The sequence below is a fragment of the Nerophis lumbriciformis genome, linkage group LG09 (genome assembly GCF_033978685.3).
Source record: "Nerophis lumbriciformis linkage group LG09, RoL_Nlum_v2.1, whole genome shotgun sequence".
Taxonomy (NCBI): Eukaryota; Metazoa; Chordata; class Actinopteri; order Syngnathiformes; family Syngnathidae; genus Nerophis; species Nerophis lumbriciformis.
In genome coordinates this window covers 20,615,448-20,637,149 of record NC_084556.2, presented here as the reverse complement: position 1 = coordinate 20,637,149, position 21,702 = coordinate 20,615,448, and the positions used below count along the sequence as shown (strand labels likewise).

Here is a 21,702-nt window from a genome sequence, read left to right as displayed (position 1 = left end):
CCAAAACCCTCAAATCTAGACTCCAAACATCCCAGAACAAGCTAGTCAGGTTACTTCTAGACCTCCACCCCAGATCACACCTCACTCCTACCCACTTCTCCAAAGTGGGCTGGCTCAGGGTGGAGGACAGAGTAAAACAACTTGCACTGAGCCTTGTCTATAAAATCCGCTACACCTCCCTGATACCGAAGTACATGTCAAACTACTTCCTTAACCGCCATAACCACAACACCAGGGGGAGCACCACTAACCACGTTAAACCCAGATTCCGATCTAACAAAGGTCTTAACTCATTCTCTTTCTATGCCACATCAATGTGGAATGCACTCCCAACAGGTGTAAAAGAAAGGGCATCTCTATCCTCCTTCAGAACCGCACTAAAAGAACACCTCCAGGCAACTTCAACCCTAAACTAACACCCTCCCTTCCTCATCATACCTCTTCGGATTGTTAATAATCAAATGTAAACAATCAAATGTAGTCACTTTTTCTTATAATTTCTGCTCCCTCTCTCTGTGTCCAATACTTGCTGTACATATCTTACCAAGTCAGACCTACACTGTTCCAATGTCAATTTCTCTGATGATCCAATTGTTGATGACTGAAGTGTTGATATCAACCAAGCTTAACCCCCACGCCCCTCCATATCCCACACCCCAGATTGTAAATAATGTAAATAATTCAATTTATATACTGTGATAATTATCTTGTGTGATGACTGTATTATGAAAATAGTATATATCTGTATCATGAATCAATTTAAGTGGACCCCGATTTAAACAAGTTGAAAAACGTATTCGGGTGTTACCATTTAGTGGTCAATTGTACGGAATATGTACTTCACTGTGCAATCTACTAATAAAAGTTTCAATCAATCAATCAAAGTCATTGTATCATGTATTTGCCCTAACTGATTAACTTTGCTCGGATGAGTGTCTAGTAAGAGTCACATTAAAAAGAGAAATAGCACAGTGCCCCATGTCTAATATAGCTACAGCATTATTTCTACAACACGGACTGAAATATTAGTATCAACTCGTTTGCTGTTCTTTGATATACCTTCATATCGTTTCCTGTTTCGTTTACCAACTTCCGCTCGGTGCGCACAGTCTTTCTTGATTGGTTTATTACCTTTGACGTAGACCGGCATTTTCCCACAACACCCTGCTCCAGCTCGCACGGATGACGAAAATGGCGGACAGCGCATCATCGGTGGGTATCCGAGCGATGTTGTGTTGTTTTTCAGTCGTTGTCCACACTCGGGGTGTAAATGAACACATTCTCTCCGACAGGTCGAAATCGTCGAGGGCTGCCGCCTTCCCGTTCTTCGTAAGAACCAGGAGCACGAGGACGAGTGGCGTAAGTCTTGTTGTTTTCAAATGCTAATCGTGCTAATGCTAACAAGCGAACCCCAGTTGTTTTTGACCGTCCCGTTGTTACAGCTCCATAGATGCCCTACACACTTAATGCGTTAGAATACTCTTCTAAAACAACACTTTCATCTCAATTATCAAGGTCAAAATCACATTCTCTTTGTATTTTAATTGCTTAAGACTAAACAGGAAGATATCAAGGTATTGTTAATAAAGATAAACACTGACTATGCTTATTAGATGACATGATTGACGTTTAGTTTGTGTAGTCCCCAGTGTATTTATTGTTGTTTGCTTTCTCAAATGTTCCGGTCACAGAATTCTACTTACATCCTCAGCATCACCTAGACCTTCCTGACACTTTCCTGCAGCATCAGCAGCGTGTCACTTGTAAATAGATATGTATTCCATACTGCTTAGAATATTAAAAATAATGCAGAGTGTCCTGTATGATGATATTGACATTTGTTAGCAAGAATACCCCTAAGTTTATTGTTTTTATTTTGCATTTAAAGTGGAACTGTATTTTTCTTTGGAATGTTGCCGATAATTCACAATCCTTATGAGAGACAATAACACACTCTTTTTATGTATTGCATTCTAAATTGTAAATATTCGTAAATAAATGTCCTCTTACAATGGAGTGAATGTCAGCCAAGACGTCGTCATGAAACCCAGTAAATAACCAACCAAAAAGCGCCAACAATACTCCCATTAACATTTTGTAACCTGAATTTTAACCAAGTATTGGTGATATTACAAGCGCTTAAGTTAAGGACATATTTATGTGACGCATTGTCACAGAGAGCTAACTTCCTTGTGCTGCTGTATTGGCGTCATCAGCTGATGAGCAGCTTTCTTGTCTCAAAGCTCTTGCAAGTTATTTATAGATTATAAATCATGCCTCTTGTCTCAAAATTAGAATGTTGTGGCCCTAAACCGAGAAGTACACTATGCCAGCCAATTTAGACCCGATATGGCGAAAAAGACGCTTCGTTCCACTCCCCTTTTTTCTTTGCCAGGATTATGAGTCATTCTTAATCTAAAAAAGAATGTATGAACAATTTAACAGTCGTCATCCCAGTGAGAGCAGACATTGTACAGTCAGGGATGTTTAATTATGTTTGTTGGCTCTCATGTTGTCTGCGGATGTTGTTGAAGGAAATGGCAAACCTTGTGATGCGTTTGAAAAAAATTAATGTGCATCCTTATGTTTAAAATGATCAAAATACATATGTATTATAAATATGCCTGTTACTACATTACATATATTCTTACAGTGTGTATATAAAACGTTGATGGAGGTATATGGATGTTTTTTAAAGTGCCAAGTTTCCCAAAGGCTCCATTGTAAGCGGACTTTTGCTCAAATGGATTTACTAGTTGGAATGCATAAAAAAAGAAAAAATACTTATGTTTGCACTGCTTTGGCAAAAAACCGTTTTTTTTAAACAACATGAACATTCCAAGCATACGTATGCACCTGTCACAACATTATTTGCACTTGTATAATATATGTGTTTGAAATCAAATAAAAAATAGAATTGTCCTAGAAAGATTAAATTTACATTAAAATCTGGCCTTATTAGGATTGTAAAGTTGGCTCTTATGTTAGATCAGAAATTTGTTCACCAGATATTTTACTTGCCTCTTTTGTAGGACATTTTGATGGTTTATTTGAATGTCTTTCTTACACTCCAGCCTTGGCGGAGATTCTAAGTGTAAAGGAAGTATCTGGAAGAAAGCTCTACTATGTTCACTATATTGACTGTAAGTAATTTTTTTGTTACATCTTATTTTTATCACTCCTCAGGTGGCTGCGAAGTATGAAATCTTACTGTTTATTTTATTCACAGTCAACAAGCGTCTGGATGAGTGGGTCACGTCGGATCGGCTGGACATGAAAAAGCTCCAGTTCCCTAAAAAGGAAGCTAAAACTCCAACCAAGAACGGTCTTCCAGGCTCACGCCCCAGTTCACCTGAGCGAGAAGTGGTGAGTTGATGTTTACTCATTAATTCAATGCATAATAAAATAACCTTTTTCAAAAGACTTACATTTTTCGATATGTGCAAGTCAATGTAGAGTAGGGCTGCACGATTTTTTAGAAAAAACCTAAATTGCGATTTTTTTCTCCAAAATTGCGATTGGATTTGCGATTTTTATATTTATACATAAAAATGCATAAAACTGTGAAAATATTGATTGAAGGAAAGATGTGTTACTTTTAGACTGTCATTGAACATGTTCTTGTCTCAAGGTGCCACAGATTTGAACAATATGCAATACTTTACTTTAAAAAAATATTTGTCTTTATGCAGACAGACTCAGAGCTTTTGTGTAAATCATGCTCTTAAACTAAATATATAATCGATAAAAACTATACAGTGATTATAGTGTAATGTAATACATAATAATAATGCAAGTAACCATTTAAAATGATATACATTTTTATTTCTCATTATTGTAGACCTGTTTACCATTTTACTGTAATTGGAAGGCTTCACGGTGGCAGAGGGGTTAGTGCATCTGCCTCACAATACGAAGGTCCTGAGTAGTCTTGGGTTCAATCCCGGGCTCGGGATCTTTCTGTGTGGAGTTTGCATGTCCTCCCCGTGACTGCGTGGGTTCCCTCCGGGTACTCCGGCTTCCTCCCACTTCCAAAGACATGCACCTGGGGATAAGTTGATTGGCAACACTAAATTGGCCCTAGTGTGTGGATGTGAGTGTGAATGTTGTCTGTCTATCTGTGTTGGCCCTGCGATGAGGTGGCGACTTGTCCAGGGTGTACCCCGCCTTCCGCCCGATTGTAGCTGAGATAGGCTCCAGCGCCCCCCGCGTCCTAAAGGGAATAAGCGGTAGAAAATGGATGGATGGATGGAAGGTAAACAACTGTGTTATCCTAAATAAATAAACAAAAAAAATATCTCTTATTTCTGTAAGCAAAAATTTAACTTACCGTAAATATTGAACATCTTAAAGTGCATTTTTTTCCCATTTGGAAACTGGAGTTCGGAAATTGTCTTTTTGTTTGTTGTCATCACATTATTACGGCATTCTCGCTCCTTCGTCCGTGTTCATGGGCCTATATAGCCCATCCAATTTGAAGCTGAAATATTACCACATCGGGACGTTTGGCTTTGAACCCTATTTTTCCTCCTAATTTGTGTTACTATGCAGCACTTTTCACTGGCAAGTCGTGAGTAGGGAGGCTGTCTGTACGTGTTTCCCATGTGTGTGAAGCCGGCGCCCTGCTCTCCGTCCACCGAGACTGCTATTGTGAATGACTGAAAAGAGGGCTCGTTGTGTTCAGTTGATTCTACTGTTGAATAAACGCGCTCGGGTCCAGAGAGCAATGCAGAGAGTGAGACGTCTTTCCCCCCATTTGAAGCGAAAGACAAACAAAGGGGAGACTCAATAATTCTGATTTGCAAACATGTCTGTCACTCAAATGCTGGTGACGGCGAAATGGAAAAAAACCTTCAGCCTCTTGCGAGTATTTAACGCAACAATTAAAACCTTAATGTTGACTAATCGTGCAGCCCAAGTGATGATATGCTTAAAGGGGGCTGCAAAACCTATTGCAGAGACAAACTGGGAGGGAAAAAAACAATGTTTTATGTATGAACTAAGATCATGGAGATTTGATGGAGACAGAATTCTTCAACCAGAAAAATGTGTCACTAATGTGTGGATGATGAATAAAGTGTGTACAGTGATCGCCTGAGCAATAACCTCAAGGCCCATATGAATGTCAGTTAACCCCCCTGCTTCTCTTCCTTTATGTTCAATTCAGAGGAAGAGTCTAGATCTCAACCTTCAAACTGCCACAGCTCCTTCCAGAGGCAAAACTCTCCCCACTCCGGTACAACTTGAATTCACCAATTACCCAAAAACTAAAATACCTTGTTTACTCCTGGTGTTAATGTGTGTTCATTGCTAATGGTTCAGGCTATAGTACTCATGCAGAGGAACACAAGAAAGTGGGTGCACTGGTTGTTTTGTCACCAAACTAGAATCACAAATACAGAAGAATGTATTTATTAACAGTAAATATGGAAGACACATTTGTTGCTGACCTTTTTGCTGTTGTAGTTGATCTGTTTAACACATCTTAATACCAGATTTAAACAAGGTGCAATTTGCATTTAAACCAGAGACAACCAAAACAACTGAATCTGCTTCATTGGATAAGCTGTGGTCATTAATCAATCGGACACATTCTCAGTTGATAATGAGCTGCAGGTTGTACTCCTAAAACGGGCCAACGTGACTCTGAGTCACTGCTTTGCAAAAATCCAAATTACTGCTGGTTGACCTGTAATGTTTTCACTTGTTTCCATGTTGTTACATTGCTTGTGAATAAAGCCAGTCGTCTTAACACCCCTTGTTCACTGCAGAAGAGGAAAGTGGAGACGGTCCCCTTGGTAACGCAGGTACCTCCAGCACCCCCAGTGCCGTCCCTCCCAAGTACAGCAGAGGCATCTCAAGCGGCTGTTTTCCCCGTTGCGAGAGACGCCAACACTTTTAAGACACGAGAAGACCACGACCAGCTCTCCTCCCTCACAACAGTAATGAAGATACACTTTTTGTAGATTTTTTTTTTCATTTACATAATGCCTCCTTAACATTTTTGTAGAATGGAACCACTCGAAGACTCATCCCATCTCAGCCCGGTAGGAAAAGGAAAGCTAATTGTGGAGCTACTGATGAGGTATGTCACTTACATGGAGACTCTTGCTGCATTTTATTGACACTTTTAATTAACACTTTTGCATGCATGCTAGTTGTCTGTTGCACTTTGTAAATGCATTCATTTGTTGTTTACACACCTACCGCAAGCATGAGTTTTACATAGCCATCCAAAGGAAATGATTGTTAAACATTTGTGTGAAAATAAGTTTGGTTTTGAGAGCAACAAGCGTTGAAATATTGGAGTTACACTTAAATTATTAATTTATGGTTACATTTTTGTACACAATTTTGTCATTATTGTTTTCTCAGCGGAACAGCAAAGAGTGAAGAAATGTAATTTTAGCTTCCAAACACAGAGTTAGATTAGACATGGAAATATTTATATTCTAAATTATATTTCAACTGACATGTTTGAAGGCTATCAATTGAGTCCATTTGTTCATTTTCTACCACAAGTGGAGCACAATGCCTTCAAACAACAATAGGAACATCAGTTTGTTGATAGGCGACGCTACTAAGACTGCTGGCAGCTACAATGCGACTATCTGTTTGTGTATGTCCATACTCAATGCAGAGTGGCTGTTTTAAGTTAACATCACCATAATTGTGGCAAATAAACTATTTCCTACTAGGGCTGGGTGATATGGCCTTTTTTAATATATCGATATTTTTAGGCCATATCGCGATACATGATCTATATCTCGATATTTTGCCTTAGCCTTGAATTAACACTTGATGCATATAATCACAGCAGTATGATGATTCTATGTGTCTACATTTAAACATTCTTCTTCATACTGCATTATAAATGCTACTTTTAAACTTTCAGGCAGAGAAGGAAATCACAACTAAGTCAATTTACCAAAACTGTATTTATTAAACAGTTATTAAGCAGTGGCACAAACATTCATGTCATTTCCAAAACAGAAAGTGCAAGATTGTCAGAGACATTTTAAAACAAGCGATTAGTTTAAAACATGATGTCACACAAGATATTTCAACAAGTGTCAAATAAAAATGAGCTGCATAATAGGAAATCAAATAGTGTTCGTCCTTCGCTATGTGGTAGGTTCCTGCGGACGTTATCTCCTTCTGTAGACTTTTTCATACGGTGTTGATGTGGAAATATTTGCCTCGGCATTTTGATGGTGTGGCACCGAACGGAGATGTTAACATGCGGCGTTTCAAGCACTCTTCAGGTGACTTTTCAAATGATGACTTTTTGTTGACAAATTACGGTTGTCTGTTCGACATATTCCCACTTGAAGCTAAACCACCGCCAGATGATGGACCCCCTGCTGTTTTTCTTGGGAATTAATTATTCCTTCATTTGTTACCAGATTCGCTTCTTCTTTCTCTCGTCTTCCCACTTGCATCACAGCTAACTTTAGCCATGCTGCTACCTCTCTGCTCAAGGAGGGCGTATATGTATGTGACGTATGACGTGACAGTATGCATACCTGCCAACTACTCCGGTTTTCCCGTAATTAGTACGGTTTTCATCAACCTATTCCGGGTTACGGTTGCAGTGATAAAAAATACGGTTTTTCATTAATTAAATTATTATTTTTTTTTTTTTAAGTTTTATTCACAAAATCGCGTAACAACAATGACAATCGACACTGCTTCCTAGGGCTGGGCGATAAAACAATAACAATATATATCGCGATAGACATGTGAGCAATATCAATAGAAAATGGGGTCGATAGAACGTGATAATTTCACTGAGTTCTGTTAGAAAAAATAGGAAGAAATGCCGAGCCGGAACCGCACGGCATTCTGGGGGGTGTAGGCAGAGGAAGGGCTTTGGCCTCTCAACCTATCACGGCCGAGCCTGAACCGCAAGGCATTCTGGGAAATGCTAACAGGAAAAAAAAAAAGCAACAACGGCGAGCTGACGACGAGGAGTGAAACAAAACGGGAATATGAGTGCGGCGGCACGAGAGGAAATTGTAAATAAAAAAGGAAACGTCACGTCACCAGTTTGGCAGTATTTTGGATTTTTTAAGTCCGATACGAATCAGAGTAATACTGTCTGCTAACTTTGCAAGGTCGTCGTCCCGACCAAGTCTGGGGACATGACAAACTTATTTTACCACCTGAGCCGCTCTCACCCGCTGGAGTACAGCAGTAACAAACAACCACAACCATCTACATCAGCCGGTGCAAGTGGAACAGCACCGAAGCGGCAACAACAGACCACCATCGAGAGATACTCGGCAGCAGTGCCATATGACAAAAATTCAAAACGTTATAAAGAAATAACGGATGCGGTGGTGGATCAATTAGCGAAGGACATGCTACCTACTTATATTCAAAATAAAAGTATTTAAATTCAGCCTTTTTTCTCCTGGTCTTTATTTAGAATTTTTTTTTTTTTTAATCAATAATTATCGATATCGACTGATATGAAACACTTATATCGTGATACATTTTTTAGTCATATCGCCCAGCCCTACCAGTGCTTCCCGTAACTTCCTATTGAGCCATTCCGAATGCCATGCGCGAGGCTATTTATAGCACCGCTGCCAAGCCCGAGGCACCAGTTGCCATTGTTTCCAAACAAGCGAACGATCATGGAATCAGCCGGAGAAAAATCGCATACGAGTCTTAAACCGAAAAGGAAACTGCAGTCATTCCGTGAAGAATATTCAAAAGCCTATCCGGGAATAATTATCCGTTCCAAAAAGGGTGAAAACTACGCGAATTGCACCTTGTGCAGACAAGATGTTTCGATCGGACACGGAGGAATTAGCGATGTAAAAGACCACGTTGGGACAAAAAAACACAAGTCTAATGCCGTTGCTAGCGATACAAGTGGAAAACGTTCAACGTTTTTCGTCGCCCAAACAGATTCTTTGGATGTGATAAATGCCAAAGTTTTATTTACGGAGGCAATAATTGAGCAAACAAAAAGGTAATGACACCAATGTTATCTATTGGAATTGTTTAGTACTGTTATACTGTTAAAAGTGTTAATACTATTTATGCTTTCAAGTCCAAGTTGAAGAAATCTTGTTAAATGTTGACAGCATAACTACCAAAATACAGAAGTATGTCCTTAATATTTTTGCAGTGCTATTTCTGTTGAAAAGTTAAAATGATTACATTAGAGATGTGATGTGCCACTTTTCAAGTGTCTGATGGCTTAAATTAATTTTCATTAATTTTTCATATTTTGAATTCTTTTGAAAGGTTTACAAAAAAACTACATTTGAATTGTAATTCCATGCTATTGACAGGACTATTAATTTTAATGAAGTTAGCTTACCATGTTTACAGTATGACAATTGTGATAGAAATGTGAATTTTAGGCACAGAATATTTTTTACAATTGAACAAGGCAGTAGATTATACAAGCTTGGACAGAAAGTTAATAATGACACCAATTTTTTTTTTAATGGAATTGTTTAGTACTTTTTTACCATTTGTTTACTGTAAAAAGTGTTTATACTGTTTATACTTTCAATTAACAAATTGAAGTCTTGTGAAAGGTTGACAGGATAACTGGCATTAACTGTCAAAATAATTTCAAACTATTGAAGTTAGCTTACAGAATAAACATGTCAATCAACCCATATGATTTTTGCTGTAATATTTTTGTTTTGAAAAGTCACTGTGACTGATAGAAAAGTGATGGTTTTAGCAACATTTTAACCTGTCTGAATGCTAATAATCATTTTGCGTCGGGGGGCGAAGGAACCCCCCACCAGGACTTTGTCCTGGACCTACCAGGGCCTGCGGCCCCTGGACCCTGGCTACTAGGTTTTTCTGATTTCAAAAGTTGGCAGGTATGCAGTATGTGATGTATGACGTGACAGTATGTGACGTGTGTAAGAAGGTGCGCTTGTTGTCTGTGAGAAGGAGCGACAAGACAAAGTGAGAAGAGCCTGTAGTGTAATGCCCGCAGCTAAAAGCAACTGCGTAAGAACGTATACTCGAATATCACGATATAGTCATTTTCTATATCGCACAGAGAAAAACCCGCGATATGTCGCGTATATCAATATATCGCCCAGCCCTATTTCCTACACATTTTAATATCACTGGTCACCCACATCTGCGGTCCTCTCCAAGGTTTCTCATAGTCATCATTTACATTGACATCCCACTGGGTTGTGAGTTTTTCCTTGCCCTTATGTGGGATCTGAACCGAGGATGTCGTTGTGGCTTGTGTAGCCCTTTGAGACACTTGTGATTTCGAGCTATATAAATAAACATTGATTGACTGATTGAACGATCCATATGTCGATGCTATTAATATTAAGGATAGTACATTGTATGAGTAATACTAGTGATTAGATTGATAGTCTTTTCACAAAATCTCTTTTTGTTGATGTTTAAAAAAATCAGTAAATATGTTTCTTGGACACAGGAGGACTTTGACTTTATATTGGTTAAACAATTGTATGGAACAAAAGAGAATCAAGAAACAGTTTAAATATCTACTTGATATTGTTTCAATGCATTTGTGTTTTTCTGCTTGTTAAAATTTTTTAGAAGCAAAATCATTTAGTGACCTTAAATATTTCAAAGTAAAATGTATCGGTGTCAGTCCCACTACTAGTTTACTTTCCAAAAAAGTAAGCTGATTTTATGATTCCTTTTTTCGATGATATACCGTATTTTTCGGACTATAAGTCGCAGTTTTTTTAATATTTTGGCCTGGCTCCAGTGCGACTTATATATGTTTTTTTACTTTTTTATTATGCATTTTTGGCAGGTGCGACTTATACTCCGGTGCGACTTATACTCCGAAAAATACGGTAGTCAATAGCTCTCTCTATAAATACATACCGGTAATACAATTTACAGTTAATACTTGTGATGGTATCATCTAATCTGACTTTCTTTTGTATCCTTAAGCCAAACAACATGCATTTAAATGTTCTACAAGCTAGAAAAATTTGTGTATATTTGGGAATTTGAAAAAAAAGTTGCGTCACTACACTAAAAAACAATTTGTTACAAAAATAAGTAATATCTACAGATTATTCGATCAAATAATCGGTAGAATAATCCATTCAATTAATAATAATAATAATTATTATTATTAATAGCTTGTCTTAGTTTGGGATTACCGGTATGTCAACATGATCACAGAAGTCTTTACCAGATTGCTCTGCTCAATTCCGTCTTCATTAACTGTCCAAACCTCCCTGTTGCGCATCAAGACTGATAATCCTCTACAAGATTGTTGGACGAATGTCTCCATCTGCCCCAGTATATAAAGTGTTAACCTTGTAAAATATCAATCACATTCCCCTTTAGTTTCCAAAAGCCCGTGTTTTTGTGTCTCTCTTTGCTAGATGATAAAGGTTTTGCAGTATAACAAGCCCCAAAGTGCCAGTGTCTTTCTACCACCACCAGAGGTCTGTTTGATTTCCTGTTATTGACAATTTCATTGTGTGTTGCTGCCAAATGAAGCTGTCCCCAAACAGCTCCAAGTCTAGTACTGCAGGTAACATGTACAACCACTATGATTCTACATGTTCCGCAAAAAAGACCCCAAAATGTTCTTTCTCGATACAGAAAATAGATTGAAGCACAATGAATGTAAAGAATGTGGAATGATGGTTAAGTCAAATGTTCATACTGTTTCACTCCCAGGATTCACAGGACAGCTCTGATGGCATCCCGTCCGCTCCCCGCATGACGGGCAGTCTGGTGTCGGACCGTAGCCATGATGACATTGTCACTCGAATGAAAAACATCGAGTGTATAGAGCTCGGACGACACCGATTGAAGCCGTGGTATTTTTCACCATACCCACAGGAACTCACGTCGCTGCCCATTCTCTACCTCTGTGAATTCTGCCTCAAGTACCTGAAAAGTCTCAAGTGTCTTCAGAGACATTTGGTAAACGGGCGATCTTTTAAACCAAGTTAAGTATTTAGGTGTTTAATGTCTAATTTTTTTTTCTATGATTGTCTTTTATCAGACTAAATGTAACCTCAGACATCCTCCTGGCAACGAGATCTATCGTAAAGGAACCATCTCTTTCTTCGAAATTGACGGCAGAAAAAACAAAGTTAGTTTGGACATTAAATCTCCTGCATTTCTTTTTCCAACATTACTGATTCCATATATTTGTCCAATATTTTTAGAACTATTCCCAGAACTTGTGTTTGCTTGCAAAGTGTTTCCTGGACCATAAAACACTTTACTACGACACAGACCCTTTCCTCTTCTATGTAATGACAGAGTATGATGCCAAAGGCTTCCACATAGTGGGATACTTTTCTAAGGTATACAAGGCTAAGAAAACAGTCCTCATTCAATTGGCATCTCAAATATATATATATTTATTTTTTATTAGGAAAAAGAGTCAACCGAGGATTATAATGTAGCCTGTATCCTGACTTTGCCTCCATATCAGCGAAGAGGTTACGGGAAACTGCTCATTGAGTTTAGTAAGTACATGTTTTAAAGAGCACACTGAGAGGCTGTTGACTTATGTACAACCTCATTTGGTGCTTCTTCCTGTCATTCAGGCTACGAGCTGTCCAAGGTGGAAGGAAAGACTGGCACACCCGAAAAGCCACTCTCAGATCTGGGCCTGTTGTCTTATCGCTCCTACTGGTCTCAGACCATCCTGGAGATTCTCATGGATCTCAAGCCAGATAATGGCGAGAGGCCGCAGATCACAATTAAGTACGTGAATGTTAGCATTTGGTTAATATTCATATCGTCTTTTAAGCAGTTTTAATGACTGCTTACTTATTTTGTTTCGCAGTGAGATCAGTGAGATTACAAGCGTAAAGAAGGAAGACGTCATTTCAACACTGCAGTACCTCAACCTCATCAACTATTACAAGGTGAGAGGCCAATTTCCTAAATACCACATGTTTACCACAAGTGAATCATCTCAAAGTATTGTAGATATTGCAGTTTCAAAATCTTATCAAAAATGCCGTGATACGTGAAAGTATCAAATGGAAACAATTGGTGTTGATTAGGTTTCTCTGGCGCTTATGCCTTGGCGGTTCCGAAAATATACTGCATCTCCCAGAAATCTCTGCACAGCGCGGTACCTGGTATAATTAAAGATGTGGAAAAAAATTGTTTTTTTTTACCATTTTCATTAGCTTCATTTATTATTGCTTTCTTATTTGTGATTATTCCCAGCTGATTATGGCAAAAAAAGTAATCCAATCTCAATTACTGTATTGTCTGGACTATAGAGTGCACAGGGATATAAACCGCACCCACTAAATTTCAGAAGGAAAAAATATTTTCCCATATATTAGCCGCACCGGACTACTTCTTCTTTTGGTGCCATACATCAGATACAGTCATGGTCAAAAGCTTACATACACTTGTGAAGGACATAATGTCATGGCTGTCTTGAGTTTCCAATAATTTCTACAACTCTTTATTTTTTTGTGATAGTGATTGGAGCACATAATTATTTGTCACAAAAAACATTCATGAAGTTATTTTTTTTTTATGAATTTATTATGGGGCCACTGAAAATGTGACCAAATCTGCTGGGTCAAAAGTATACATACAGCAACATACATTATCAATTTTGGTGATGTAGAAAAGTTACAATCAAATCAAATTAGCTTCATGGCATTCTTAACTTCATGTGAGTGATTATGATTGATGACACCTGTTAACTTCACTGAGCCCATTTAAATAGGGTTCATGTGATGCAGTCATTAGACTCGGTTACAAACGTGAAATGAAGTGAATTATATTTATGTAGCGCTTTTTACATAGTGAAACCCAATATATAAGTTACATTAAACCAATGTGCGTGGCACTGGGAGCAGGTGGGTAAAGTGTCTTGCCCAAAGACACGTCGGCGGTGACTAGGATGGCGGAAGCGGGGATCGAACCTGGAACCCTCAAGTTACTGGCACGTCCACTCTACCAACAGAGCTATACCGCTCCAAACGTGATAATGGGAAAGGCTAAGGAACTTAGCACAAATCTGAAAGAACTCATCATTGACTTGAACAAGTCAGGAAAGTCACTTGGAGCCATTTCAAAGCAACTTAAGGTCCCAAGAGCAATTGTGCAGACAATTGTTTGTAAGTATAAAGTGCATGGCACAGTTTTGTCACTGCCACGATCAGGAAGAAAACACAAGCTATCACCTGCTGCTGAGACAAAATTGGTCAGGATGATCAAGAGTCAACAGAAAACTACCAAAAAGCAGGTCTGCAATGAATTGGAAGCTGCTGAAACACAGGTGTCAGTGTCCACAGTCAAGCGTGTTTTGCATCGCCATGCACTGAGAGGCTACCATGCAAGAAGGAAGCCCTTGCTCCAGAAGCGACAGCTTAAGGCTCGTCTAAGGTTTGCTGCCGATCACATGGAGGAAAGTTCTGTGGTCAGCTGAAACAAAAATTGAGCTGTTTGGCCACAATACCCAGCAATATGTTTGGAGGAGAAAAGGTGAGGCCTTTATCCCCAGGAACACCATCCTATTGTCAAGCATGGTGGTGGTAGTATTATGCTCTGGGCCTGTTTTGCTGCCAAAGGAACTTGTGCTTTACAGAGAGTAAATGGGACAATGAAAAAGGAGGATTACCTCCAAATTCTTCAGGACAACCTAAAATCATCAGCCCGGAGGTTGGGTCTTGGGCGCAGTTGGGTGTTCCAACAGGACAATGACCCCGAACACACGTCAAAAGTGGTAAAGGAATGGCTAAATCAGGCTAGAATTAAGGTTTTAGAATGGCCTTCCCAAAGTCCTGACTTAAACCCCATTGAGAACATGTGGACAATGCTGAAGAATCAAGGCTTGCCAGAAGTTTGTGGATCAATATATCAATCAATCGATGTTTATTTATATAGCCCTAAATCACAAGTGTCTCAAAGGGCTGCACAAGCCACAACGACATCCGTGGTACAGAGCCCACATAAGGGCAAGGAAAACTCACAACCCCAATAGGACGTCGGTGTTAATGACTATGAGAAACCTTGGAGAGGACCGCATATGTGGGTGACCCCCCCCCCCCCCTCTAGGGGAGACTGGATGCAATGGATGGCTACCAAAAGTGCCTTATTGCAGTGAAACTTGCCAAGGGACATATTTGGTCACCATCCATCCATCCATCCATCTTCTTCCGCTTATCCGAGGTCGGGTCGCGGGGGCAGCAGCCTAAGCAGGGAAGCCCAGACTTCCCTCTCCCCAGCCACTTCGTTCAGCTCTTCCTGGGGGATCCCGAGGCGTTCCCAGGCCAGCCGGGAGACATACCGGTAGTCTTCCCAACGTGTCCTGGGTCTTCCACGGGGCCTCCTACCAGTCGGACGTGCCCTAAACACCTCCCGAGGGAGGCGATCGGGTGGCATCCTGACCAGATGCCCGAACCACCTCATCTGGCTCCTCTCGATGTGGAGGAGCAGCGGCTTTACTTTGAGCTCCCCGCGGATGACAGAGCTTCTCACCCTATCTCTAAGGGAGAGCCCTGCCACCCGGCGGAGGAAACTCATTTTGGCCGCTTGTACCCGTGATCTTGTCCTTTCGGTCATAACCCAAAGCTCATGACCATAGGTGAGGATGGGAACGTAGATCGACCGGTAAATTGAGAGCTTTGCCTTCCGGCTCAGCTCCTTCTTCACCACAACGGATCGATACAGCGTCTGCATTACTGAAGATGCCGCACCGATCCGCCTGTCGATCTCACGATCCACTCTTCCCTCACTCGTGAACAAGACTCCGAGGTACTTTAACTCCTCCACTTGGGGCAGGGTCTCCTCCCCAACCCGGAGATGGCACTCCACCCTTTTCCGGGCGAGAACCATGGACTCGGACTTGGAGGTGCTGATTCTCATCCCAGTCGCTTCACACTCGGCTGCGAACCGATCCAGCGAGAGCTGAAGATCCTGGCCAGATGAAGCCATCAGGACCACATCATCTGCAAAAAGCAGAGACATAATCCTGCAGCCACCAAACCGGATCCCCTCAACGCCTTGACTGCGCCTAGAAATTCTGTCCATAAAAGTTATGAACAGAATCGGTGACAAAGGGCAGCCTTGGCGGAGTCCAACCCTCACTGGAAACGTGAAACGTATTTGGTCACATTTTCAGTAATACATTCATAAAAGAACCAAACTTCATGAATGTTTTTGGTGACAAACAAGTATGTGCTCCAATCACTCTATCACGAAAAAATAAGAGTTGTCGAAATTATTGGAAAATCAAGACAGCCATGACATTATGTTCTTTACAAGTGTATGTGAACTTTTGACCACGACTGTATATATGATAATAACTTCAATATAGAGGCAACTTGTTGTTCCACTCTACTGGTACTTAAACACTGCTGCTCCAACTATAGCATTAGAAGCTGTCAAGTTATCAATAATTTACCAATAAAGATTGGTGGTCGCATCCACAACTTTTTAGCATTGGCATTGTTTTTTTTCACACAGCTTTTGGATGGCAAGTAGTCATCAATTTTGCTAAAGAAACTTATCACCTGACACTAGTGCTGCACTATTTTGAGGAAAAACCTAATTGCGATTTTTCTCTCCAGAATTGCGATTTGATTTGTGACTTTTATATTTTATACATAAATCTGCAAAAATAACAAGTGAGGACATTTTTCAGACTGCTAACATATTCTTGTCTCAAGGTGCCGCACATTAGAACAGTATGCAGTCATTTACCTAAAAATAATATTTGGCTTTATGCAGACCGACTCAAAGCTTTTTTCTACATCATGTTCCTAAACTGAAGAAATAAGCAATAAAAAATATACAGTGATGATAAGGTAATGTAATCATAACGTATAATAATAATGCAAGTAACCATTTAAAACGATGTAATAAACTGTTATTCTTCATTACTGTAGGATTGTTTACCATTGTACTGTAATTGGAAAGTAAATAACTTAATCTTAAATAAATACACAAACAACATATAAATGGACTAATTTTTGTAACCTCAATAAATATTGAACATTTTAAAGTACCAGTATAGTAGAAAAACAAATGGTCTTTATATTCAATCAATCAATCAATCAATCAATGTTTATTTATATAGCCCTAAATCACAAGTGTCTCAAAGGGCTGCACAAGCCACAACGACATCCTCGGTTCAGATCCCACATCAGGGCAAGGGAAAACTCAACCCAGTGGGATGACAATGAGAAACCTTGGAGAGGACCGCAGATGTGGGTGACCCCCCCTCCCTAGGGCGACTGGTGCAATGGACGTCGAGTGGATCTAGCATAATATTGTGAAAGTCCGGTCCATAGTGGATCTAACATAATAGTGAGAGTCTAGTCCATAGTGGGGCCAGCAGGAGACCATCCCGAGCGGAGACAGGTCAGCAGCGCAGAGATGTCCCCAACCGATGCACAGGCGAGCGGTCCACCCCGGGTCCCGACTATGGACAGCGAGCACTTCATCGGTGGCCACCGAACCTGTGCCCCCCCCCTTCCATGAGGGAGAGGGGGACAGAGCAGAAAAGAAAAGAAACGGTCAACAGATCAACTGGTCTAAAAGGGGGGTCTATTTAAAGGCTAGAGTATACAAATGAGTTTTAAGATGGGACTTAAATGCTTCTACTGAGGTAGCATCTCTATTTGTTACCGGGAGGGCATTCCATAGTACTGGAGCCCGAATAGAAAACGCTCTATAGCCCGCAGACTTTTTTTGGGCTCTGGGAATTACTAATAAGCCGGAGTTCTTTGAACGCAGATTTCTTGCCGGGACATATGGTACAATACAATCAGCAAGATAGGATGAAGCTAGAATGTGTAGTATTTTATACGAAAGTAGTAAAACCTTAAAGTCACATCTTAAGTGCACAGGAAGCCAGTGCAGGTGAGCCAGTATAGGTTTAATATGATCAAACTTTCTTGTTCTTGTCAAAAGTCTAGCAGCCGCATTTTGTACCAACTGTAATCTTTTAATGCTAGACATAGGGAGACCCGAAAATAATACGTTACAGTAATTAAGACGAGACGTAACTAATGCATGAATATTGATCTCAGCGTCGCTAGTGGACAAAATAGAACAAATTTTAGCGATATTACGGAGATGAATGAAGGCCGTTTTAGTAAGACTCCTAATGTGTGATTCAAACAAGAGAGTTGGGTCGAAGATAATACCCAGATCCTTTAACAAGTCACCTTGTGTGATTGCTTGGTTGTCAAATGTTAAGGTGGTATTAATAGGTTAAAGTTAAAGTCCCAATGATTGTCAAACACACACTAGGTGTGGTGAAATGTGTCCTCTGCATTTGACCCATTCCCTTGATCACCCCCTGGGAGGTGAGGGGAGCAGTGGGCAGCAGCGATGCCGCCCCCGGGAATCATTTTTGGTGATTTAACCCCCAATTCCTGAGTGCCAAGCAGGGAGGTAATGGGTCTCATTTTTATTGTCTTTGGAATGACTCGGCTGGGGTTTGAACTCACAACCTCCCGATCTCAGGGCGGACACTCTAACCAGTGGCCTAGTGGTTAGAGGCTAGACACCTAATAGGTGTCGGTGTCTAGCAGGACCGATAATCAGCATTTCCGTTTTTTTAGCATTGAGTTGCAAAAAGTTAGCGGACATTCATTGTTTAATTTCATTAAGACACGCCTCCAGCTGACTACTATCCGGCGTGTTGGTCAGCTTTAGGGGCATGTAGAGTTGGGTGTCATCAGCATAACAGTGAAAGCTAACACCGTATTTGCGTATGATGTCACCTAGCGGCAGCATGTAGATGCTGAAGAGTGCAGGGCCAAGAACCGAACCCTGGGGAACTCCACACGTTACCTTAACATAGTCCAAGGTCACATTGTTATGGGAGACGCACTGCATCCTGTCAGAAAAATAAGAGTTAAACCAAGACAAGGCTAAGTCTGACATACCAATACGTGTTTTGATACGCTCTAATAAAATATTATGATCAACGGTATCGAAAGCAGCGCTAAGATCAAGAAGCAGCAACATAGATGACGCATCAGAATCCATCGTTAGCAATAGATCATTAGTCATTTTTGCGAGGGTTGTCTCCGTAGAGTGATTTGCCCTGAAACCGGATTGAAAGGGTTCACAGAGATTGTTAGACGCTAAGTGTTCATTTAGCTGCTGTGCAACAATTTTTCCGAGGATTTTCGAAATAAACGGCCGGTAGTTTACCATGAGGTCAGGATCGAGGTTAGGTCTTTTGAGCAGAGGATGAATAATTCTGTGGAGGAAACTAGTTCAATTTAAATTCTTCAAATAATTAAATTGAAATTCCAAATTCGGAATAGTGCACAGGCCAGGTTAATACAGAATAAAAATTCATGCAACCTGCCCCTCCTGTTTACTGATATTATTTCTCCTATGTGTGTTGCTGAATATACAGGGCCAGTACATCCTGACTTTGTCAGAGGACATTGTGGACGGACATGAAAGAGCCATGCAGAAAAGACACCTGCGCATAGATCCAAAATGTCTTCATTTCACACCAAAAGACTGGAGCAAGAGGGGAAAGTGGTAGAACCCCCATCAGAACACATGGACAACAGATGTGAAGCTGGGATCAGATAAAGGTTTCCCAACACAGAAACCTTTTTTTCCAACCCAGGATAAGTATGAAAAAAGAACTACATAATCTTTTATTGTGAATATTCATTATCTATATTAGGACTCTCAAAGAGACTTGTGAACAGTGACTGTCAACACAATCTGCAACACTCCCCCTGCTGTGTCCTCAGCCCACCTCACAACCTTAAACACTGTCCATGCTGTGTTCAGTAGTAACTCAACATTGATTCTGGATGTTATTTTCTGTACTGACTGAAGTTGATTACTTCTCTCAAGTGCAGCAGGGAAAGTTGTGTCCCATCAGTGAAAATATTTTAATTAGTTAAATTATGTATCCGTGTTCTTTGTGAGCGGGTAAAAAACAATTCTGCGCGTCATTTTCTAGTTTGCAGTTTTTGCTGCAATGCAAGATTGATGCAGTCGACCCACGGGGAAATTTCTAGCACTTCTCTCAATGTGTTTAATCATCACCAGACCTAATGCTGTGTTGTGAACTCCTGTCAAGGTTTTAATGTATTTTAGTGGTCTTCTGCAATGCTGCTCAACTCTCATCGCAATTCAAACAAACATGATAGAAGCCCACTACACTGATAGCAACTATCAAGATCAAAGTCACCAAATGCCTAGGAAATGTGCGAGTAGTTACCAACAGACAATAAAAACTGTATTTTAGGCACCAGCATAGTCAATACAGTGACAGTAGTGGTGAAGCAATTTGTTTCCTCTTATGAAATTGTTTCATGCTCTATTATGCTGGGGATTTTATGTTTACCTTCTAAAACATGTAATGTGCAATGAGACGAATCACTTCCACGTTTTGTGTAAATTGTACATACCAGATCTGATTGTACACTTTGAACACACAAGCCATGTTGAACTGTTAGAGCAATGTAAATTTGGTGTACAGTTGGTGTCGACTTCATTGTTTTTTTACATATTGTAAAGTAACTGCACAATAGGAACACAGAAGTGATTTACAGTGTGTGGTTTATGTTTGTCAGAGAGCTTACTGTTGAAATAATGTCAGTACATTCAAGTGCAACACTTTTTTGAGTATTAAGTTTGATATGAAAACTTTTTGACTTGGGAGAAATGTCATCAAATTAAAAAAACTAATGTGGCTTAATGTGATCTATTTTTGCCTTTATAAGTTTTTTAAATTGAAAAATGTTTTCTAGCAAGACAAATGAAGGAAATTGAACAAGAGGTGTGAGTACATGTGAATGTTTGTGCCAGATTAAATGTAACCAGTCAACTCATTTCTGTTTTTTCTGTAGGCCCTACTGTATTAAGCACATTTTGACTTATGCCCACCAAGTGCTAGTAGGCTATTATCAGGTAGGACTTGACTGGAGCTGCATTGCTATATGTACGATACAGTGCATCCGGAAAGTATTCATAGCGCTTCACTATTTCCACATTTTGTTATGTTACAGCCTTATTCCAAAAATGGAATACATCCTTTTTTTGTCCTCAAGATTCTACAGATAAGACCCAGTGATGAGAATGTGAAAAGGTTTTTTTTCTAAATGTTGCAAATGTATTAAAAATAAAAAATCACAGGTACGCAGGTATTCACAGCCTTTGCTAAATACTTTGTTGATGCACTTTTGGCAGCAATTACAGCCTAAAGACTTTGAATACGATGTCACAAGCTTGGCACGTATATCGTTTATCAGGTTCGCCAATTCCTTTTTGCAGCACCTTTCAAAACTCCCATCAGGTTGAATGGGAAGCGTTGGTTTTCATCCAGCATGTCTCTGTACATTGCTGCATTCATATTTCCCTTTATCCTGACTAGTCTCCCAGTTCATGTTGCTGAAAAACATCCTCACAGCATGATGTTGCCACCACCATGCTTCACTGTAGAGATTGCATTACCTGGTTTCCTCCAAACATGATGCCTGGCATTCAGGCATCATTCAGGCTGAAGAGTTACATTTTTGTTTAATCAGACCAGAAAATGTTGCTTCTCATGGTCTTGAGAGTCCTTTAAGTGCATTTTGGCAAACTTTTTACGAAGAAATGGCTTCCGTCTGGCCACTCTATACAGGCCTATTTGGTGGTTTGCTGCAGAGATGGTTGTCCTTCTGGAAGGTTCTCTCTCCACAGGCCATCAGGTTCTTGCTTGGTCACCTCCATGACTAGACC

The 21,702-nt window shown here is 40.1% G+C and overlaps 1 protein-coding gene across 3 annotated transcripts; it reads left to right on the top strand.

Moving 5' to 3' along the window:
- Positions 1–1,120: 1,120 nt before the first annotated feature.
- On the top strand, positions 1,121–20,965 carry LOC133607565 (histone acetyltransferase KAT5). Of its 3 annotated transcripts, XM_061962311.2 has the most exons (15): positions 1,121–1,212; positions 1,293–1,359; positions 3,075–3,143; positions 3,230–3,366; positions 5,168–5,236; positions 5,772–5,942; positions 6,011–6,085; positions 11,376–11,438; positions 11,677–11,925; positions 12,008–12,097; positions 12,174–12,314; positions 12,386–12,479; positions 12,561–12,720; positions 12,803–12,884; positions 19,370–20,963. In XM_061962311.2, the coding sequence occupies exons 1-15, from the start codon at positions 1,183–1,185 to the stop codon at positions 19,502–19,504; spliced, it is 1,632 nt and encodes a 543-aa protein (XP_061818295.1). In that variant the 5' UTR covers positions 1,121–1,182; the 3' UTR covers positions 19,505–20,963. The 3 variants fall into 3 exon arrangements, with proteins under 3 accessions (XP_061818295.1, XP_061818296.1, XP_061818297.1); XM_061962312.2 differs by lacking the exon at positions 11,376–11,438 and having other exon boundaries at positions 19,370–20,965; XM_061962313.2 differs by lacking the exon at positions 5,168–5,236 and having other exon boundaries at positions 19,370–20,964.
- Positions 20,966–21,702: the final 737 nt, after the last annotated feature.